The sequence below is a fragment of the Lissotriton helveticus genome, chromosome 2_1 (assembly GCF_964261635.1).
Source record: "Lissotriton helveticus chromosome 2_1, aLisHel1.1, whole genome shotgun sequence".
Classification (NCBI taxonomy): domain Eukaryota; kingdom Metazoa; phylum Chordata; class Amphibia; order Caudata; family Salamandridae; genus Lissotriton; species Lissotriton helveticus.
The window spans coordinates 303,970,649-303,993,505 of NC_136059.1; the positions used below are offsets into that span (position 1 = coordinate 303,970,649).

At 39.0% G+C, this 22,857-nt stretch overlaps 1 protein-coding gene across 24 annotated transcripts in view; it reads left to right on the forward strand.

Annotated features, from left to right (window-relative positions):
* The window catches only part of NEDD4L (NEDD4 like E3 ubiquitin protein ligase), a 1,578,130-nt gene that overhangs the window by 1,216,029 nt on the left and 339,244 nt on the right, over window positions 1-22,857 (forward strand). For 10 of the 24 annotated variants that reach the window (XM_078674880.1, XM_078674878.1, XM_078674881.1 and 7 more), the window contains 4 exons: window positions 3,772-3,834; window positions 5,543-5,605; window positions 16,969-17,100; window positions 21,859-21,978. The exons of 4 other annotated variants lie outside the window; for them this stretch is intronic. In XM_078674880.1, coding sequence (XP_078531006.1) covers window positions 3,772-3,834; window positions 5,543-5,605; window positions 16,969-17,100; window positions 21,859-21,978 — 378 coding nt within the window. The remainder of the gene's footprint in view (window positions 1-3,771; window positions 3,835-5,542; window positions 5,606-16,968; window positions 17,101-21,858; window positions 21,979-22,857) is intronic. 10 more of the 24 variants (XM_078674887.1, XM_078674885.1, XM_078674888.1 and 7 more) reach the window with 2 other exon arrangements.

The window sequence follows — 22,857 nt, forward strand, 5'->3', positions numbered from 1 at the left end:
ATATATTTATTATATCTATGGGTTCTGTTTAACTGCTTCTACATTATATATCTATTTTTTTAGACCCTACTAATTATGATTGTCAGAGATTTATGTTAATGATATAAAGTTATTTCGTTTGATATACAGTCATCCTAACACAATTATTTGCTAGGAATTTACCATTGTTAACATTTTACAGTATTAGAAACTGCTTTGGAGTTTTGAGGAAAATGAACATGCATGAATATATATATGGCCTTCATATAAAACATTTTGTTAGCGGTATTAGAGCAATCAGTTTTTGCACAGGCCCACACAGATGCATTTTTACAGTTAATTATGACATTTAATTATTAAGAAACTCTTTATTTGTTATGTCTAACCTTTATCAGGTTTCTATCTTTATTTTCGGCAGAACTTTGTATAATTCATCAAGTAGCTACTCACCTAGCTTTTATTGACTTAGTTGAATGTCTTGCCAGTAGTCTTGTTGCATAGATTTGTGGGACAGGTTTAAGTAATATCTGACTCGCTACATTATAGCACTCTTTTTGGAATACTCTAAGCGCAACAGATCTCTTTAGGTGAAATATTGTTTTCCATATCTCAGGGCGTTTGTATATGTTTGAACTGCCGTCCTTTCTTACCCTGTTTGGTATTATTATTTGTACAGTCTCACACTTCATTTAACTTGCTACATGGAATTGTTTGATATAGTGGTCAGTATTTCTAGTGCCCACGTGGGCTTATAACAGTTTAATAGATATTTTACAGGTTATATTATAGATGTGATAGATAGTTGGGATTCAGTAATTTGAAGTTCAGCTCATGGTGTGAGAAAGAACAACTTGGTTGTGATCTGTAGCTGATGTATAGGCAGTTGAATGCCAGTACAGAGCGTAACCTGTGTCTTATTCACGGTTTATTCAGTATCTCTTTGTCATAACTCTTTTCAGCTCAGATTATCTCATAGCCACAGTATGGCATTGAAATTGACATCTGAGGAGATCTATGAAGTAGTAAACATCTCATGTGTTTTTATACTATTTCCTGAGAAAATCCTTTTAGAGAAAGTAGTCAAGGTTCATTCCCTACATACCAGACTGTTGCTTGAAAATAATCTAGTCTATTCATTTATTGGTATATAACAGTCCCACGACCATGCAGCCATTTGCATTTTTATATTTTGTATCTCTGTTGTTCTGGCGACATCTTTAATTTCTGCTTAGCTTCATTACTAAATTCTTAAGTCTATACTGCTGACACTGATTGGAAAACCTTTGGAAATGTGTGACTGGATATGTCGACTACATTTTCTCTAGAAGCAGATTCGTTAATGCATGGGTTGCTTGTTTATTTTTTGTTGGCCAAACGACTCTTTTGTGAGCTCATTGTTTCTGACACCATTTGCTCCTAGAGCTGTGAGACATCATATTATGTCTAAACTGTGTTTCTGCTCTTCCTTCATGGACGCTTTAGTCATATACATTTTTCACTTTAGGTTTTACAGAAAATATTTAATACCAAGATGTCCTGAACACATTCCTAGGTTCTGAATTCCACTGATGTAATACATCAACCATGTAATACGTACAGACAGCAGAATGGTAACTTTTTGGTAGTTTGAAAAGGGCGAACTAAGTGTTTTTGCATTACATTATTTCATGGTGCGCCGTACCATAATAATGTTGGTTTGTTATTCTGGCTGCATGACACAGTGGGGCATTCACATTTATAGACAGTTGATTGATTGATTCTTTTGTCAAACAGAACATGAGCCGAAGAACACCTCTGCCGTTCATCACTTCCCTTACCTAGTCCACCACTGTTTTGCAGAATACTGGAGTAGCAATTTGCTTTAATTAACATAGTTTGTTAACATTGTTATATCTGTGAAGGAACTAGCCTTTCTTCTTCTTGCAGTTTGACATGGTTATTCCTTTCCTTATCAAATTTTGTGTAAGACAGGTGCAATGAAAATTAATGTTTTACTAAGGTTCCCTGTTGTTTTAGAATAAATGTGCAACAGGTTAAAACTCCTTGTAGCAGAAAATCCTTTGACATTTTCTCTGAAAACGAAACATAATTTCTAATGCCTCTTCGTAAACTAAAGATTCCTTTTATAAAAAGGCTTGGTTTTCCTGGTTATAAGGAATATACATTTATGACTTGACATTTGTTCAGCATATATCTAAATCAAGTTTGAGCAAAACTCCCAACAGGTCAGTATTGGAAAGCACACCATATCATATATACCTTTTTAACTTTTCTTATGCATGAAATATTTTAGATCCCCAATTTTGCGAATTGACTATGACCTTTACTAAATACACATTAAGAATTCACAGGGAGTGCAATTGTATAAACCACATGGGACAACCCAGCTATTAATTTGCAAAGGAAATCTCTGTATTGGCAATCTTCGATTAAAGTATAAGAATCGAAAACCAGACACAATTCCCTCAATGAGGATCTTTAGTCTTATCTCAATCAAGAAATTGTCTCAAGGAATAGGCAGTTGAAAAGGTTAATCTTGACACAACACATAAAGTTCTTCGAGCAAGAGCATTGGATTCAGGAAAAACTGTTAAAGAAACATAGCTCTAAAATATACAAAATAGTATCATTAAATGACTGTGAATTTCTTTCTGAATAATAAAAATAATTGGGAGATATAACTAGAGCCTAACATAACAGAATAATATTGGTTCAGACATCTCCAGAATGTATCCACTACTAGTGCTAATGTACAGATGGTGCAAATAGAAAGTCACAAATAACATACTGGGCGTTACTTAAAATGGAAAGTCGTTTTTTATTATAATCTGCAAAGTGCTGATGATGCCAGTCTGGACAGGCACACTATATTCGCAGAACAGATATTTCATCCTCTTTGCAGCTGAAACAAACAATGTGTCTTTTGATTTCTTGTCATTGGCGACTGTATGACATTGCTGAGACAGATCATACTGAGGAATTGAATTATGCTTCTGTTGGCATGATGCTAGATCTAAGAGTAATCATATTGCAATTTTCTTAACAGGTTAGTTTGGTGATTTTAGTCATTTCTTTACTGTGCACACACACACCTTCCTGTTGTGGGGATATTCAGTCACCCACCAGCAAATATTCATAAGTTCATAAACTGTATTTGTCTTTTGAAGCGTGGAGTGTGCTATATAAACCTGGATGTAGTACATCTGGTAAATCCTTCCTTGGAAATCCGACAACTGCCTTAGTTTGTTCAGTAAAACTATAACAAGCTCCATTATATTCAGCCAATCGGAGTCTTCATAAGTCCTATGTAGACTCATTATCTTGGCACAAACTATTCGAGCTATTCATTTGGTGCAAAGGAGGTGGCCTGCTGAGTGATGAAATGCTTTTCAATACTTTTGAAGCTTGATGTCCTAGCATCAATTTAGTTTGCCGAGAACATTAGCTACTAATCTCATTGCTCCTTCAATTTGATATGGTGTGATGAACTTCCATGCTGGAAAGAAATACATGCCTTTCGAGTGGGTGTAAAAGTATAACAACAATTAGCTTTGTAAAGTGCAGTTTGACTCCTCCTTTCTCTCTTTTTTTTATATATTTTTTTATTGCGGTTTCAACGTACACTTTTCCTTTCTCTTATTTTGATGTAACGCCTTTCTTTCCCTTGTACTGTTTGTTCAAAATGAAACTAATGGTGGTGGTTCCGGCATCTGATTACCGGACGTCCAAAATCAAAAAATGTTTTTTAATTGGCATCAATGTGTAATTGTTACATTCATCTTCACTTAACAGCCAAGTACACCACCAGCTCGGCGAACACGTTCTTCAACTGTCACAGGTGGTGAAGGACCAACGGTAATCATTTTTTCCTGATGTCTCTGAAGATAAGAGGTGGTATCTACTTTGTATTTGAAGTGATTGTGCTACTTTCCTCCTGGATTGTGCTGTAAGGATTCAATACTTCATGGGCTCGTTCATAAATTTTTCTTTGGCAAAAGTGGGAGTTGCAGTCAGAGTGCAGTAATAATGCAGTGTTACATCTTTGTCATATTCTGAGTTACTAACTATTACAGAAAATGGCATTTTTTACAGTTTCAGAAAGCTAAATGCCATATTCTCCCTTCTTTTGGTTTGCCTAACAGATCTCAAGAATTTCTAATTATCTTATGCCTCAAACTCACGTACTGGCCCCATACAGAATCAATGCTTACAATGGCTTCATCACAATTTGTTGAGCTCAAACTCGAACAGCATTGGCCAAATCACAGTACTCTCTCATTCAGCCGGTCTTCTACTCTTGTATTAATATGAAAGTTTCTGGTTTTATCCAGTCAGAAATGCATATGCAGTAGAGCTTTTCAGTTGTGCTCCATTGTGGTCACACTCCAGACATTATTATCCTTTTAGGGTTTCAGCCATCACATGAGCAGTCCGCCTCCGAGCACTGTCAGTGATCGTGGCCTGAAGGCCCTGGTGGTGCGTAACCAATATTCCCAGAAGCATCAATGCATAAAAGCCATGATCTATGCTTTATGCACATTCCTCCTTCCTCAAAAAGGCATATGGTCGTGATTATCTGGTCAAAAAAACAACCCAACCTCTGCTTAGGTCTAGATATTCTGGAATTTGCATGATGACTGCTAGTTCCAACTTGTCAAACTTTTAACTCTGTGGCTCTTCTTTTGCTTCTTTATATCTTTTTAACTCGTCCTTGTGGGATCTTCTAAATCTACTGACATACTCCTGTTTGACCAAGCAAATTTTTAGCCCCCTTCTTGACCCAATTCAGCGTATGGCACATAGTCTTCCTTTAATGGACAATATTAAGGAAATTCTTAATTTGTTATATATGTTTTATATATTCATGTCATTTAAAGAGTAGCTCATTTTTGCTTTCTCACACACCATTAAGTTTATCATGTACAGCTTAATGAAGAGAAATATATCTCCACTTGAGTAGTTCTTATGACATATGTGATGATATGCAAATCAATGGATAAGTATCTTCATTAACTTACTCATTGGAACGATTCATGTCTTTATCTTGAGGCTAAAGAGGTATATGTATGTCAGAAAAATATACCTGACTGTATGGTGCAATATTTAACTGAAAGAGCATTCTGAAAAAATAAATAATAATTTTATATTATGTCTTTAATGATCATTGTTTAAAAATAGTTACACGCAATCCTGTCATTTAACTCTGTATACCTCACTGATAATACACCAGACATAAATATTTGGTTTCTCCAATGAAAGTGAGATTTTTATGCTCTCAGCCAAAGTGAGCAAGAGTAATCTTTAGACTGGTCCGGCCCCTTACAATCATTTTCTTCTACTTGCTTTCCCCTCTACAATCTGGTGCACGATGACTTCATTCTACTTTAATTTGACCTTAGTGAAAAATATCTCTTATACTACTAACGCTCACAAAATCAGAACTCACCAGTGATTTCTTCGAGCGAGGCGGCTTCAACTGATCTCACAAAACTTTAAAATCAAATAGCCTTTTTCCCCTATCACCACAGCTATGTTTATATTTACATGAATATTCATTTGACAGCCGGGTACACCTCCAGCTAGGAGACCACGCTCTTCAACTGTGGCAGGTGGCGAAGAATCTACGGTAATGATCTTTTTCCTAAAGCAGTAGTATGTGAACACAGACATTGGACTCGTTTGCAGAAGTCTTTGTATGTTTATTACGGGTTGTCAGGATGAGGTATGAGAGTGTGCCTTTGTTCCGAGGGGGGTCGTTGTAGAGCTTTATATTGCAATCATCATCAGTAATCTAGGGCAGTTACCATTCTGGGAAATCTAAAACTATTAGTTTCAGAAAAAGATATTGAACTCCCTTGTCGTTTACTAAATGCACTTAGACCTTGCATCAGTGACCTGGTCCCTGCAGCCTCTCTTTCTGTTATACCTTACATCCATACACCTCTATTATCTACATGTTTCGTTCCCAGTGTTCCATATTCAAAAGAGGAAGGGAACCCCTGGTTATATTTAGATTTCCTAAAATTAACCTTGCACTCACTTATTTTCAGAACACCCAGTAGCACCGGGTTCTGTCTCCCATTCGCCCAATAATGAATGGCTACAGAAACATAAAATTCCTGCACAAAATGATTAAAGTAGCTATTGATAACCTCTATTGTTTTTATTTTTATCTCAAGATCAGTTTTTCAAAGTTGATTAATCACTTTATTTCATATTGGGAAGCACTCGTACATCAGAGTCCAGTGCATCATTGTGGTCTTGGAGTTCTTTTAGACATCCTAGAATGTGTAGAACAATAATTAAAAAAACTAGAGAAACATTTTGTGGTTGCGCTTACTTTTTCTTTAACCTCATAGCTGCTATGGAACGTCCAGCTCCAGTGCTGGACGTTCCATTGCGCAGGTGCAGTTCGAACGTTCAACTGCCGACGGCAGCATTACGGAAGTAGTGGTGCCGTCGGCCGCTGAACGTGCGCAGCGCTTATGGGGTTAAAAAAAAATATGCAGTGCTCTACAGTGCATTTAAAAACGGCATTTAAGAGGGAGTAGAACTTTAAGGTCTCATCCCCCACCACAGCTTGTAGTAATCAGTGGCGCAGGTATAGGTAGAATTGAGGCATGATCATCCTAATTTGGAACATTGCTGACCCAGTGGCAAGTTTTCTCTGATTTTAGCAGTATGTATGAAGCAATCCTATGTAAACAACCAAGGACTTCAATGCATTTCCAGTTATAAATTGTTCACAAACGAAAAGCCTTCGTTGGTGGTTCCAGTTCAGGACCAATGAAAATATAAAATGTTTTTTTAACCTAATTTTATTAATTTCAGTAAAATAAAGTAACATACCATGCAAGAGTGCAGTTTCAGACCTATTATCCCATCAATTAAATATTAAATGTGATGACAGACATGATCTCTTTACGTTCACCATGTGCAATAGCTTCAGGTCGGTACAAATAATTATCAATACAATTTATGGAGTCAACCAAGACAACAAACTAAACTTCCGATAACGAATACAATAATTTCTCACTAGGTCGTCAGGAAAATATTAAGAGTAGCATCCTTCTATACAATCAGCCCTCTGCATCAGAGCTGTCATCGGAGCCCGAGTCATCGGCATCATGTAGTTTTTAAAACAGTTGGCCAGTTGTTAAAACAACATCTCGTAGCCGCCCTGTCATCATTGATTGACATTCTCATATAGTGGTCCTCTGCCACCCCCTAATCCAGTAGGTCCCTCAACCAGTTATCCAGCAACAGAACTCTAGTGCCCAACCACCAGATGGCCGCACGACGTTTCGCCAAGAGAGGGCCACCTGAACAGGTTTGTAGGGGATTTTCAGTCCCTTGAGTCTAACCACCATGCCCAATAAGCAAGCCAGTGGCATTTGAGAATTGAATATCCCAGTGGCTTCCTCGTTGCGTGACAACACTTGTCCCCAATAATCCTGGACCTTCGCACATTCCCAGGCCAAATGTCAAAAATTGGCACCTTTTTCCCCCTAACACAACACCCCCCCACAACATGCACATTTAGGTCATCTAGGAGGAGCCAGTATGTTCAATGTATATGGTGTGACATATGTTCGGTGCAGAAAGTGAAGTAGTTTGAATCTGTTCTTACTGTACACTGTGCGCACCAGGGATGTTGCACTTGCCCAATCTGAATTGGACATTTTAAAATCTCTTTCCCCGGACCCATGCGCTGCAAATTGTTGGCGCTGCATGTCGCACCTGAGGGCCTTATAAAAGAGGGTAGTGGAATTGATCTCCCCCATCCAGTCAGGCCGTCTAACACCCCAGAGGGCCGCGACGCAGCTGGGAAATCTACCCCGAGCGCCCTCACTACGCTCTGCAACTTAGCATTGTGCAGAGATGCTGAGACCCCTTTATCAAATTATTTTAGGCATAAGGACCCCCCCTTTGTTTAAAACTTTCTAGAACCTGGTACTCCTCATCATTGACAACCATCAACAATCAAAAACGCCCCAAAGTCCCACAGCAAATAATTTTTATGGTTGGGAAATAATACTAAACAGTGATTAGTAAACCAAAGGTCAGTGAGCGTGGGGGTGTAGTCAAAGGTGTAGCTAAATACAAACGGCCTCATTAATGAGTGATTGGTGTAGGGCAGCGCTGTAAGTCTTCTTGCTGTGCTGCCCTATGCCAATGTGAAAGGGCTGGAATGCGCTGTGTTTATGAAATACGGTGCATTCCTGTCCTTTTCCCTTGTGTTGGTGTACAAATTGCTGCGTAGCACCAACCTAGGCAGGATTGGTTTTGTACAGGAAGGGGCAACTTCCTTCACAAAAATAATCCCAAGAGGTGTTTTCCTCTTTCTTTTTGAGCTGCAAAATGCAGCACACAAAGGAAGAATGAAGAGAAATTGAAGATTTTCTCCCCGCTACGCCTCCGCTGGGAAGGCATTTGTTTTTGGAGCGGCCCCAGGTTTACTTGATTTTGTAACTATGGGGCATCATCAAAATCCATAGGGGTTGCGTTAGAACCCCACGCAAAGCCCATGGAACACCTCCTTGACGCAGAGCGAGGCAATACTATGACTTGCTCTGCTATGTCTTACTGTATATCTATGAGGCCATGCAAATCTATGCAGGCTGACTTTTCACCGTCTCATAGGTATGGTTGAGATGCTTCCTCTGGCGACCCAAGCCTCTCATAAATAAGCCCCAAAATATTATGTAGGTGTTTTAGTTCTTTTCCCATCAATAATGAGCAGTGCAATTAAAAATGAATTAAAAAATTAGTACCTACTGGGAAATTCACTGTTGGACATTATAAAGCCTCTATTAGTTAATACACTGCTGAGGTCTATATTTAACCAGAGAACAACAGAATTAAATCTCGATTGGTGCAGTGGAGAATAGTGACGTGTATTTGTACTGCTTCTAGGTCACAGCCTGTGACAGGAAGCACTGTGAATATGTGCCATTATTTTATACTTGCATTACACACAGTGTAAGATAGAGTGCTGCAAAACATGCAACTAGTTTTACAATAAAATAGTGCTTCCAAAATGTATATTTTAGTAATATCACAGCATAAGTAATGCAATTTCTTTTTACATAACAGTCCTTTTCACACCTCTTTGGGAGTACGAAGGGCTGTGTAAAGGCAGTTAACATACAAAGCAAGCACTTTACAGCCCAGTTGTTAACTCTTTGCACTACCACTCAAAAAAACAAATCTTGGTCATCACAAAGCTTGGAGTGATTTGAACAATTAAAGCCAGAACCACTCCTAAGCACCCTTTACACTTTTAGATTAACTGATAGGCACATTTGCATAGGCACATTTGCATTTCATTCAGGTGAGCAGGTACTCTGGCATGCAGGCTTTTCCGTCGAAAAAAGGGGGAGGAAGCTACCCCTGTATTTGATATCAGGGAAGGGGTTATCGAATCACAAGAACTGATGACCCTATTATGAGGCGAGTTTAAATGCACCTCTTTTACTTAAAGTGCTACCACTCTCTCACACAATATGCTGTATTTCTAACAATGTTGTCAATCTCACAGAGCAATACAAGTCCTATCTAGATTAAAATATAAAACACTTTTTTATTTTTTTTATCAAAAAAAGACCTCCCATTGGGTTACAATCTAATATAATTCCATTTCAGTAATCATTTAAAATAACATCAATACATTAAAAGACAGTTGACACGGCGTTTTGGTGTACAGTTTATCTTATTCCACCTTCATCAGGACGAAAACATTTTAAAATCTGATAAAATAATTGTTGGGTCTGATTCTTCAATTTCAGAGTTTCATGAATATTTGGTATATCTTCTGGTGCATTATTGAATCTAAGCCTTGTTATTAAAATATCTTTTGGGTATAAATCACCACTATATGCTTGGAGCCGTACTGTTATTAATTAAGTTACAGATGGGAGCGCACTCTCAGTTTGTCATAAGTTCCTAGATCCTAGTATAGCTCATACACAGTATACGTTTCTCAATTCTCTGTGTGATGTTGTATGGCAGTCCTCTTCACTCACTTTCCGAGTGATTTCCGGAACGATATGCTTGGAGCGGGGAAGCCGAACCGAAACTCACAGATCCGATTAACTTACCTCAATTGAAGAGGACTGCCATACAACACCATACGGAGAATTGAGAAACGTATACCGTGTATGAGCTATACTAGGATCTAGGGACTTATGACAAACTGAGAGTGCGCTCCCATCTGTAACTTAATTAATAACAGTACGGCTCCAAGCATATAGTGGTGATTTATACCCTACAGATATTTTAATAACAAGGCTTCGATTCAATAAAGAACCAGAAGATATACCAAATATTGATGAAACGCTGAAATTGAAGAATCAGACCCAACAATTATTTTATCAGATTTTAAAATGTTTTCGTCCTGATGAAGGTGGAATAAGATAAACTGTACACCGAAATGCCGCGTTGACTGCCTTTTAATGTATTGATGTTTTTTTAATGATTACTGAAATGGAATTATATTAGATTGTAACCCAATGGGAGGTCTTTTTTGATCAAAAATAAAAAAATGTTTTTTATATTTTAATCTAGATGGGACTTGTATTGCTCTGTGAGATTGACAACATTGTTAGAAATACAGCATATAGTGTGAGAGAGTGGCAGCACTTTAAGTAAAAGAGGTGCATTTAAAGCCGCCTCATAATAGGGTCTTCAGTTCTTGTGATGCAGGCTTTTCCAGCACTAAAGAATCCGTTGATAAAATTTCAGCTGATAACAATCTATCTAAATTAGCCATCCCAGGAAATCTGTCTTTTTCCAAAACGAAAGCATCTGTATTTGATTGCAGTCACAAGTGAAGCTGGCAAATGCGCGACCCCCTTCTCAGGACTCCAGGGTCCCCCTGGGGGTTGTGCCCCATAGATTAAAGACCTCTGGCATAGTGTAAGACGTGGGCCGGTTCGATCCCAAAAGAATCCTCAGCATCCTCGAAAGTGATCAAGGTTTCTAAGGGGTAGATATCACCCGTCACCTGACACCCTCCCCGCTCTCCATTGTTCCATAGATGTATCTATGTCTGTTTCTAAAGGGATCAAAACCCCATAACCGCACCCTCCCTTCTAAAGGGGACTCTACGGAGAACCCTCTGGACCACCATTTCCCACATTTTAACTCTTTTTGATTAAATGCGGGACTGAGTGTTACGACCTGCACTCGCGCATCAGTAATTGTGGCAAAGTGTCTGAAATAAATAATGTTTACTTGCTGCAATAAAGCGTGAAGAGGCCACCAAATACACACCCCTCTGCCAGCCATTTGTCCCTCACCGCATCTACCCCAGACGTTCTTCTATGAAAATGTATTTAAATACAACGGTAATTATATTTTTGTTACAACAGTGTCTGCAGTAAGATGGTAGAATAGTCTTGGAGGTGAAGGACATTAAATATTCATCATTTTATAGATTGATTCCTGTTGACCTGCATCGTTTTGGGGTTTATTTAATGGGGTGCTGCAGGAGAAATGAGAAGTGCTGTTGTGACACTGTGTTTGTTGTGGTACGTTTTCACTAATGTTCTGGGGTTATATTGACTGCTTTGGACAATGTAAATCTTTTAATTCTGCCTTTACTTGCTCCTCTTGGCCTAACATTTACATTGATGAATCTGGGTCCCAAGCCTGCCATTCAGTGTTCAAACGAGGGCTTCCAGTAGGCTGAATGACAATTTGTTGTTCTCATTGCACAATTGGTCTAGCCTCACACACATACCATCATTGTGCTGCCATTAGAACAGGTATATTTGTATTACTGAAATCTTCATGTAGGTTTGAATTTGTTTGATATACCACCCCCGTAGCTTCATAGGATTGTATTATGGCTTCGCTTCATCCTGTTTATAGTGTCGAACTGCATTATTACCCTTCTACTGTTATCTCCGATCTCCTTTCTTCCACACTTTTAGGAATTGCTTGCCGTAAGGTGATTTTTCTCTGCTAAGGATTCCAATTTTGAATGGGAGCTAGGGCCCATATTTCCCGACATGCTCTTTATAGAAGGACTAGAGCCACCCGGTTAGAGAACCCATAAACTCGAGAATTGTTTTAATTTATGGAATATTTCTTTAATAAATTATATTTCCAGCTTTTTTATTTTGAACAACGCACAAGATTTTTGCTGACAAAAGCTGCCCTTCATTTGTGCAATCCCTTTTATTCTTGGTGGTGTCTTCTTCAGGTATTTTTAGTTAATGACTACAGTATCGGGTTACTATGGGAAAGGGTCATAGATTCTGCATTTTTGGTGAAGTACGTTTCCGATGGAATACTTCTAAATGCAGATTTCTGATCTATAGAATATTCCTAGGAGCTAGTCTGGATCCGGGAATTGTTTTCTGCAATCCGCCGGAGAGTGGCACCTTAAGACTCCACAGTGAATTCATACCACCCATGGTAGTAACAGAGCAGAGCCGCTTCAAAGTGCCACGTTGGTGTTGATGGGTTCCCTACAGCATAGACCTAAGCTCTGCTCCCAACTTTGTCACTTTTCCCATGGCTCCATACTTTATTGCATACAGTGTGCCACTGAAGATATTTGCCCTAAAAAATAACCGGATTCAAGCCATGATAAAACTGTAGAAAACAGATAACTGTCACAGACCCACACGATATGTGCCTATTATGCTTGGGCTCTCGGCACAACTTGGTTATGGGATAAGTAGGCGTCATGCACCAGAAGGCAATCTGGTAGCGAGAGGCTAAGGCTTTACATTGATGTGAAAACAGAGGTCCCACTCCAGGTCACGAGGCTTCTCTCGATTGTGGTCAAGAAGTCATTCCCATGTGAATTCTAAGTCCACTTGTGGAGTTCTCCACGTTACCTGGCACTCGCGGAGTTCCGAAAAACACCGCTCCACGTAGCAGAGTTTTTTTCCTCACTTGTGCTCATCATCATCAAGTTGGTAAGCGAGGAAAATCCACCTCTCGACAAGATTTTTCCTAATTCGTGCTCGTCAAGTTCGTGAGCGAGGGAAATCTATCGCCAGGCGAGAATTCTCAATGCGTGCGGTCGGATTTCTCAATGCGAGTGGCCGCGTATGCTAGCTACCGCTCACTTTCAGAAACCTTCTGTTCGCATTGAGAAAGCTGCCGCTCGGGTAGAAAGTTTACTAAAGTGACAGAATGGAAGCAGCGCCCGCTTTCGTTGTGCATTGTGCCATTCGTGATAATTTCACAGCGTATACAAACAACCAGCACTGAAAATTATCGCGAACTGTATTTTTCTAACCTACTCCGCCGCTTGCGGAGCTCCGCATAGCGCAGCAGAGTTTTTTTGCACTTCCGCCTAACTCTGCATGCTCATCCCAGGCATAGTGAAGTCTAATTCCACTCGAAGTCTTCTGGTGAGTCGATGACAAAAATGTGTTATAAGCTCAAGAAATGCAAGCAGTCCTCGTCCCCATACCCCACTCAAAGTCTGGTAAGAAATCACTAGACTGTCACTCAAAGGATCTAGTGCCTTCTGCATTTGGTCCAGGTGTGTTCTGAATTTCCTCAGACTTCATTGACCCCACAGCCACCAGACTCGCCTTTGAGCGCCACTGAGCCACAAGTGGAATTCCGCTTGCCCTAGGGAACATCTTTTGAGTCCTCCTTGTCAGTGCTGGCACCAACATAAGATAGGACGGCATTTGTTGGAAGGTCAAGATGCCAGCATCCTAACCTGCCATGTTAGAAAAGGACATACCATTTAAAAGTGGCGTGGTCCAACAACGCTGTTATCCATTACATCTAAAGAAAGCAATCTGGAGAGTCCGAAACAGACATAAGGGAGCGGGGAAGTACACTCGAGAGAGAGTTATGTCTGTGGGAACACTATATAAACTGCCTTGCCGGGTCATTCCACAAGAAGACGTGGGACAGGCCAGCAGTGATCTGAATTGCCCTTTGCTTCTTTCTTTCTTTCTTTCTTTCTTTCTTTCTTTCTTTCTTTCTTTCTTTCTTTCTTTCTTTCTTTCTTTCTTTCTTTCAGGGCAAACGGCCTGGATATAGAATGGATATATCCGAAGAGAACTGTTGATAAAGAATACTGAGATATACTTGAAATGGAAACTGAAATCTACATGTACAGAACATGAACTAATGTTTCTGTAAAATGAAATCATTACTTTCTAAAGACTCGTAGTATCTAAATGGAGAGAGTAGTGGCAGGCCACAGTAAACACAATAATTGTTAAAGGCTAGTCGAATAAAAATTGTTGTAACATTGTCAGAGCCTAAATGATGTGGTATGCAACTTCTGGAAAGTCAGCGTTTTGTCCCTGATGAGTTTATTCATGTTTTTTGTTTTACTTATAATGTCCAGCAATCACCAGAGGAGGTCATGGCGCCAGGACATTCACCAGGCTTTAAATAAAGAGTAAAACGGAAGAAATATTCAGTGGCCTGCAGCCACAGTGAAGGATTTGCCCCAGGTCCACCCAAGAGCACTCTATGAAACTCAGTGTGCGCTTTGAAAAATTCATATTGTGGTCGGTGGTGCTCAAGAAGGGCAGGGGCGCCAGCCGTAGATTTTTGGGGGGACTGCCAGGAGTGTGGAAGATTCCAATGAAAGCCCCTCAGCATTCTGGAAGCTCTCCAGCAAATTTGTAGGAAGATGTGAAACTCCTAAAAAATAAAATTAAAATTAAAAAAGACTCTTTCTATTAAACTAGTGAAAGGATTATTCATGTATAATTTGTAGAGGGCTCACGACTGCAACTAGTCCGGAACCCTGTGAAATCCTCATTCTAAAAAAAAATATCCCTTCCTGAAAAGATCATTGAACTCACACCTTCAAACACAAACAGTCCCGTCCAAGCATGGTGACTTTTTAAGACAATGGTGAGTAGGCCATCCATATTCAGGATATTTAAGAAGAAAGTTAGCACCTTATAGTATAAGTGGGTGTGAAAAATCGCAAGTTGACTGAGGAAAAATAATGATTGTTCGTCACTTCGCCATAAAAAAAGTTTCTGCGCATCTATTTTGTATTGTCAGGAAGGTGATATATTCTACTGAACCACTGTAACCAGCATCCATACTATTTTATGATCACTGCAGCCACATCCTGATTGAATATAATAAATAGGATGCACAGTCAGTATTTTCAATAGCATTGTAAATTGTAATACTAGGATCCATTGTGATTCGTGTATATGTTTTCTTTATAACTGATTACTGTATCTTTGTAATATATCTTTTATAATAAATGTGCACTTTGTTTCTTAAATTATGACACAGTTGATGTTTAATGCTGAAAGTGTGGTGATGTAATTTTACTGGAAGTTGAAACGAAACACTTTTTAATCCATTATACATTAGTGAATCATCCTTTATGATTTTAGTAATACAAGTTGGTAAAAATGGTTATTTACACAGCAATAAGAGAAAAAAATGAATGGCACATTTCCAACACTGTTCCCATTATTAAAGGTTTTATTGATAGGGTTCTGTTTCTGGCAGTATAGCTGCTTAACTGCTATAAGAATTATTAATGGTGCTAATATACTCTGCCATTGTTGGCAAGATGGAACCGAGCGAATGCGTCAATGGTTTTATAAAGAACAATGTCCTACCAGCTCGGTACACCGTGATGGTGTACTTACTAGACTTGAAATATTAAAACTCCACTTTCCATGTTAGAGTTTGTGTATTTTCTTAGTGCCCTGACCATCCTCCTTAGACTCCCTGTAGGTGTAGTTCCTTGTTTTGGTCAGGAATTGATTACATCCCTCTTATGTACATCATCTGAGAAATGCAAAATTTCGACCAGCGATTGTTGCTATCTGGGCTGCAAGAGCTATACATTCAGACACTAAATGTTCAGATGTGACATGACACTAATATATAGTAAATATTTGTATTGTTTTTACTTGACGCCTGGACAGTGTCTAGATGTGCAGAGGCCTGTTTTCTGGTTTGCATTTCTAGAGAAGGGAACACTTATCAGTTCACGAAAATAACATTGCATAGTCCTTCTCTGCTTCTTAAACCATGTCATAATATTTCCGAAGTGTGCACATTATATATATTCCTATTGTATGATTCCAAAGAAAAAGTAAGAACTGAAGCTGGTAGGCTTAAGAACCCTATGTGGTATTGTGGTCACAAAGAGTTATTTGCTCGATTGATTTTCTTTTTTTGCCTAGGTTTTTAATGATCTCCGTTTTATATTGTCACCGAGATAGTATTTGTGCTACAATCAGAGTTGCTTATGTGTTTAAGTAAGAAGTGTAATATTTTAGCAACCATGATATTTGACTTTGAGACCCTTGAGAGCTGATTGTCTTCGAGTTGCCAAAGATTTGTTAATTTGAATTAGCCAAGCTCCACTTTATGCTCCTTACATATCAAGTTTAGTGACAGTCATCTATGTAATGTGGTACACTGTTCTTGGTGTAAAGAGTTTGGATTATTTGTAAGGAAGTAGTCCTCTGTGTCAACCTCGAGCACCGATATTCTTCTCTTTCGAGCTTCTTGTGTGACTGCAGACATAATGACTGTTATCCACTCTGGTGCCTCATGTAGCCTGGTCTTTACAATAAAAGTACCATTAATTAAAGAAGAAATATCTAGTGAGTAATTAAAATGGCAAATCCTTCTCTGTTGGCCATTTTTTAAAGGCCCGCTATTTGCATTTGCTTTAGCCGTTGCCACTGTCCCGCAGCCCCCTGGATCCACCCTAACTCCAAAGGATGATTGCTGGCTGCATCTATGATTCAAGACATCAGTTGAAGCCTATGTAATGGATGATCAATCAATACTGGCAATCAAAGCTGCTCACTAAGAAGAAAGAAGCTTTTGTTTACTCTTTTGGTTGTTACAAACTTTCCCATGTCTTTCTTTTTTTAAAGAAAAAATACAATTTGAAATGTTGCATACTGAGATTATTAAGATTATTGTTGTGTGTATTTGCTATCTCAGAATAAATGCTAGTAGGAAACCCCAAATGTTGACAATGATTTCTTGCATAAACAGCCATCAGTGGCCTATGTGCACACCACACCGGGCTTACCATCAGGCTGGGAGGAGAGGAAAGATGCTAAGGGACGTACTTATTATGTCAATCATAACAATCGAACGACGACATGGACGCGGCCAATTATGCAGGTACAGTATGCAGATATAACTGTCCAGCCTAAACATGGTCCTCAAGGTTTACAGTGTCAAAATTAGCAATAGGTATTTTTTAAGCTACTTTCAAGTAGCTCATGATTTGTAATGGGAAAGTAGTTTAGACCACATAGAAAGTGAAAATGTTTAGAAAAACCAAACGTTGCTTGGGTTTGAACATGTTTGAAATTAGCATTCAGTTGCAATTCCTGAATTCTGAACTCCTACTCAGCGTACAAAGGTTAAGAAAACAGATAGATGCCATTGCTTGGCCAAGTCCTTTCCACAAAGAGCTCACATGGCAATACCTCTGGGGAAAAAAAGCCTCACCTCGGTCTCCTTATCACCACCAGTGAAGGATGGCCTCTTGGGCCCACGTCTGTATCTTGGTCAAGCAAATTCCGTAAAGACCTACAAGGCATTATTTTTTTGTTTTCTTTTTGGCTAAGCTCTCTAAAATATCTGAATTTATTTTTAAATGTGAGGCAAGTTACTTGCATTCAAAATGTGGCATACTTTGTTTTATACATGCTGATAATTTATTATTTCAGCACAGGCTAGAAATAGAGATTTTTTGACTTTGATAGATGATAGAACACTAAGAACTTAGTGAGTCCTGCCCGACTGCCATTTTTTGTTGCTTATTTGTGGGCTGTTTCCTTCTCTGGTTACCTTTGCTGGATATTTATTCTCTAACAGTAGGAGAAATAAGGGATTCAAACCAAATGAAGTAACAACTTGATTATGGAAGCATTGCTGTGCTAGTTTCCAATAGATACCAATTGACCCATTTGAATGAGGTGATTATTAGAGTATTTAAACAACTATTTTAGATTAACAATCTTTCCTCTAATATTAAAATATGAATTGAATCTATATTGTCCACAAATGTGATGATGATCTGCCTGAAACCCAGATGAAATAGAGTTAAGTTAATTTGTGTTGCGCAGTGTTGTGGAGCATGCTTTGTCTGTTCTGCCCCCAAGGACTGAGTTTAAGGCCCCTCTGGTCCTGATCCTGTTTTCATGTAATCCAGGTAAAAACTATTACGTGGTAACTTTTTTGGCACGCCCAGAGAAATAAGGCTAGAGTTGTGTGGAGTTGGGTCTTTCTTTAATGTCCGGCTTATTTCTACTTCAGAATAAAGTTAACCTTTTTTTCTGGCTGTAGCACAGAAGTGGCTTGTGCTAGTTATGAAATGTTACCTATGGCACACTAGTGTTAGTCACATGGACTCCAACTTGAACAATGGTGTTAGTACTTGTTATCTTTATGCATCTGAACTGCCTAATGTATTACTCCCATGCAGGTACCAGTAGGAGTTTTTTGACAATGCGCATGTGGGAGTACACCTTCCTGTATACACTGGTGTTTCCCCAGCAATAAGGCATTTGTCTTTGGCAGGGAATACCCTTGTTTTTCCAGGTATTTATGCCTTTTAGGCTACCTTTAAATACCAAGTCAACAGCTTGGCCATGATCAAGTCCTCCAGTGGTTTCTTTGAGGCTTTTAGAGTTTAGAGAATCCAGTTAATTGCATGTATTCATTTTAAGTTGTAGCAGCACTACAAGCTTTCTCTTCAGAGGTGGTGTAGCATCCTCATCATGTACTTTGTTGCCTACTGTTGATAATGTTGATATGAGCAGATAGTTGTTCTTGAAGTGCATGAAGCTATTCTTGAGACGTGTAACTTTCATTAAAGCTCTCCTAGCAGAATAAGATTTACATATATATTAAAGAGAGGTAGGCATTTTATAGGCTGTTTGGGAATGAAGCCGAACACTATGGGAGCCTTAAATTCTGCTACATCCTCAACTTTTATCCTGAACTGAGGACTATGAAATGGGTGCTAGGGTATCCAGAGGCCCTGGTTCGCTAATGATGGGCTCACCATGCCTACTGATAGGCCTGACTGAATCTTCCACAGGAGATGGGCCTGGTTTCTAGACTCCTGTCTGAGATTGACAGTACGATATTGACTCTGTCTTCCCTTTGAATATATCTTATCTTTTAAATCTAGAGCCAAATTAATTGAATGCAGAAAACGGGTTACCTTTTTTGTTCGGTGGCCGTCTGTTTCCCGCTGAAGAATTGTAGATGGTTGTTCTGTGTGAACCTTTCTACCTTGCAGGTTATGCATTTTCATAAAGTGATCAAACATTTGTGTTTTGTCACAGAATTGCCATTGCTTCTACGTTGCCTTTACCGACAATCTTTCATCAGCCTGAATGTCATTATGCTACCTTATGGGTTCTGAAATTTGTAGCAGTCACCTGCACCATTTTAACCTATTGAAATTTTGCGCCCAGAAACCATTAGTTGTAAAGGGAATGCAAAAGACTACAAACATGGTTTCCTGCCAACATACTATGATCTGCCATTGAGCTAGCAACCCCAATGTACTCATTAGTCACTCAAATTAATTAATGGAGAGAACTATTTTAGATGACCTTCAGCGTCTGCTTCCTGGAGGACTGCAGAAGTCTTCGATACATTACTTACAGGAAATTTCAATATATTGCAGAGTCAGAAAACATGGCAGGAGTGATTCGGGGAGTGTGATGATTGCACTCTTGAAAATCTATACAGTCTTACCTTTCTATATTTTGTCCCTCAATATTTTGTCCATAATGTTTGTCCCAAGCTATTCTAGACTCGATAATCAGTAGCCCTTCGAATGTGATTATACTGATTATACTGAGTTTTTGGACATCATCACTTGCATGTTAATGAGTTGGTTTTTTTCATGGTCGAGGAAGAAGTACATTGCTCAATCAAATCTTGAAACCTCAACTTAGCTTTGCTATCTTAGCTGAAGGAGGATAACATCCTGTAAATGTTTACTATGATTCTCGTGCTCCCCATGATGTGTTGTCCATAAAAACATTCATATGTAGGTGGGACAATTTCCGAGGGACTCTACGAATGCCCGTTGGTTGTCTCATGAACCGACTGTCATCTCAAGCACAGTCCCATCTGTGCATTGACCATGTACTTATGCAATTTCTGTAAGGCTAAGTACTGATCAGAATGAACAGCAGCTACTAGGAACAAACAGGAAAATTACCACACTCCGCCTTCTTTCACAAGCAGAATACCTTAACTGCACATTATTCTGGCTTGTTGTAAAAATGTATAGCTCATTTATTTAGGCAGGTGAGGTGGATAGTGCAGCAGGAGGCAAAGAATACCTGCATAACACTCCTGTCATGACTTGAGTTGTTAAACCCTAAACCACTTCCTAACCAGAGAAACTGAAAATGCCTAATTCACTCGTTGCAGCATCGGGAGATGCATCCAGTGATAGACACCCTTGTTAGGGAAGTTGCTTAAGATACTTTATACCTTATTTCATTTCCTTTTGTTCACATAATGTTGAACCAGTGTTTATGCAGCAGACATACCACCATATTTGTGGTATTGAATTTGTATTTTTCAGGCTTATTCCATCGTGTCAGTAGTGAAATGTACTTGATTAGGCCTAGACTAGGGCTAGAATTGGTGAGCCCTTCCTTCTAACATATAATCATCTGTCTGGAGAGCTATAACTTGTCAGGGGTTTGGAGCTGCAATTGTGTGGTAATTGCTGCTAGAGAGTTATTATTCGCCTTAAACTTGTACAGATGACATTTGTATTACGGTAAAGATGGCTTTCTCTCACCTCTTCTGACTATGGCAGTAGGACCCATTGTACATAAGTAAAAGTTAAAAGGCTGGAGTCTACGGAAATGTATGCCTGTTTTGGCACGGCCTCTGAGATTCACTGTGGACTATTGTTCAATCATAAATGCATCTGTTGTCTTATCAGTATCCAAACCTTAATGTTCAGGCTTAGTAAGTGCCCTTGGTGGCAGGACATGATCGTGTTCTAAACTTTTATTTTTACGAGATATTCCTTCAAGGAATAGGCTCATGATCAACATATAAAAGTTACATTTTGTAAATGTTTAATAATCCATACACCTTTACACACTAATAACGTGATAATTTTTTAACAGTTCAATTCCGTGTATTAGCTGATACTGAATTGTCATATAGTCTTCTGGGAAATGTTAGAATCTCTATATACACATGCTAAGATTACATTTGTCTCCCATTAGCCCATTGAGACACATTTGTGATTGTTATTGATGAGGTCATTTCCCAGTTCTCACATTTCTAATATTACTTAACCCCTCTACCGCGAATTCTTAGATTGTCAAAGAATTCCTTATAGACTTTTACTTACATAAGCAGATAGACCAGCTCTGTGTTAGTCTAACATCTTGAGATTTCACAAACACTACTGTAGTATACCCCTTTGCTTGAGCTCATCTCTTTATTCATTTTTTTCCTTAATACCGAAGCTTGTGCTAAGCACCCTCGTACACCTCAACATATTTGTAGGGGGTTTTACTGAAAGTTAAATAATAAAGACCCAAACATGGTAAGGCACGTGTGCATTTGTTTTCTTACCCTTTGTACAAAGAGTTCCACCGCCCAAAAAAAAATCATGGGTATAATAATGTTCATTGGTATGATATTTTTTTTATAGAAAGCATTTGGAAATATATTGTAGGTTTTAGTTTTTATTCTGTATAGGGAGGCATAGGCTTGATGAACTTAGACACCATCTAACATGTGGGAGAATTCTAGGACAGCCTGACTTTCCGTTTCCTTTGTTAAAATTAGGTCGTTTTTTCACCGTAATTAGACTTTTGTATATGTATGTAAGGCTGCACAAATATTTCTAACTTATGTTTGCCTCCATACTAGCTTGCCGAAGATGGTGCAGCTGGGTCAACGTCAAACAGTAACAATCATCTAAGCGAGCCTCAGATAAGGCGACCGCGTAGTCTCAGTTCACCAACAGTAACCTTATCCGCTCCACTAGAGGTGAGAGTTTGTCTCATCTAGCACTGGTCTCTTCTGCAGCACAACATCTTCTCATTGTTCTATCACCATCTAACTTCCATTGGTATCTCCGACTTGGCTGCTGCTCTTTCTTCTCATCTGATCGTCCCCTCTTGTCTTCCAGTGGCTTTCTATCTTCAGATTCTCTGCATGCACGTGGCTTTCACTTTTACAGGCATCTCCGCTAGTGTCTCCTCAGTTCATTTTTTGTTTCCATGCTGAATTCAACATTCTTCTTTCACTGTCCTGCCATGCAAGAGTGAGACACTTCCAAACGGAAGACCATACATCACAAAGTGTGGGTTTTCTTGTGATAATGTACAAGTATATATACACTATACCTTGCACCCTGGGGTTAATGGATTTGTTGGAGGAGAGGAGTATGTTTTTGCTACACTTCCAAGTGTCTACTGTTTTCATATATATTGTGTGAAATACCTAATATCTAGAACAAATGACAAAGCCGACCCCCGTGTTGAACCGAGGTACCATATTGTTCCCTCTAATGCTGCATCTTAAAACAAATATTATGATTTATTAACGGAAAAGCTTGGAACATTTGCCGTCGACTACTTTCTGCTACAAATATTGGTGCACTTATATGTGCTCCCAGCTGCCTTTAACTTTCCAATAAGCTTCTGTTTGACTAGGAGGTTGGTATATTCGCTCCTTAAACTCCAATTAAATGTCTCAGAGCTAGAAATTGAAAGCGTAATGTTTTGTCAACTCAAGGGTTCATGCGGAGAAGCGCATGGCATTGAGACTACTGAAACATTCTTCTGTCGAAGTACGAAAACCTGTTAATTCAGAGTTTTCATTCTGTTTGAACACCAGAGATTTAAACAAGTAGACACGTATTTT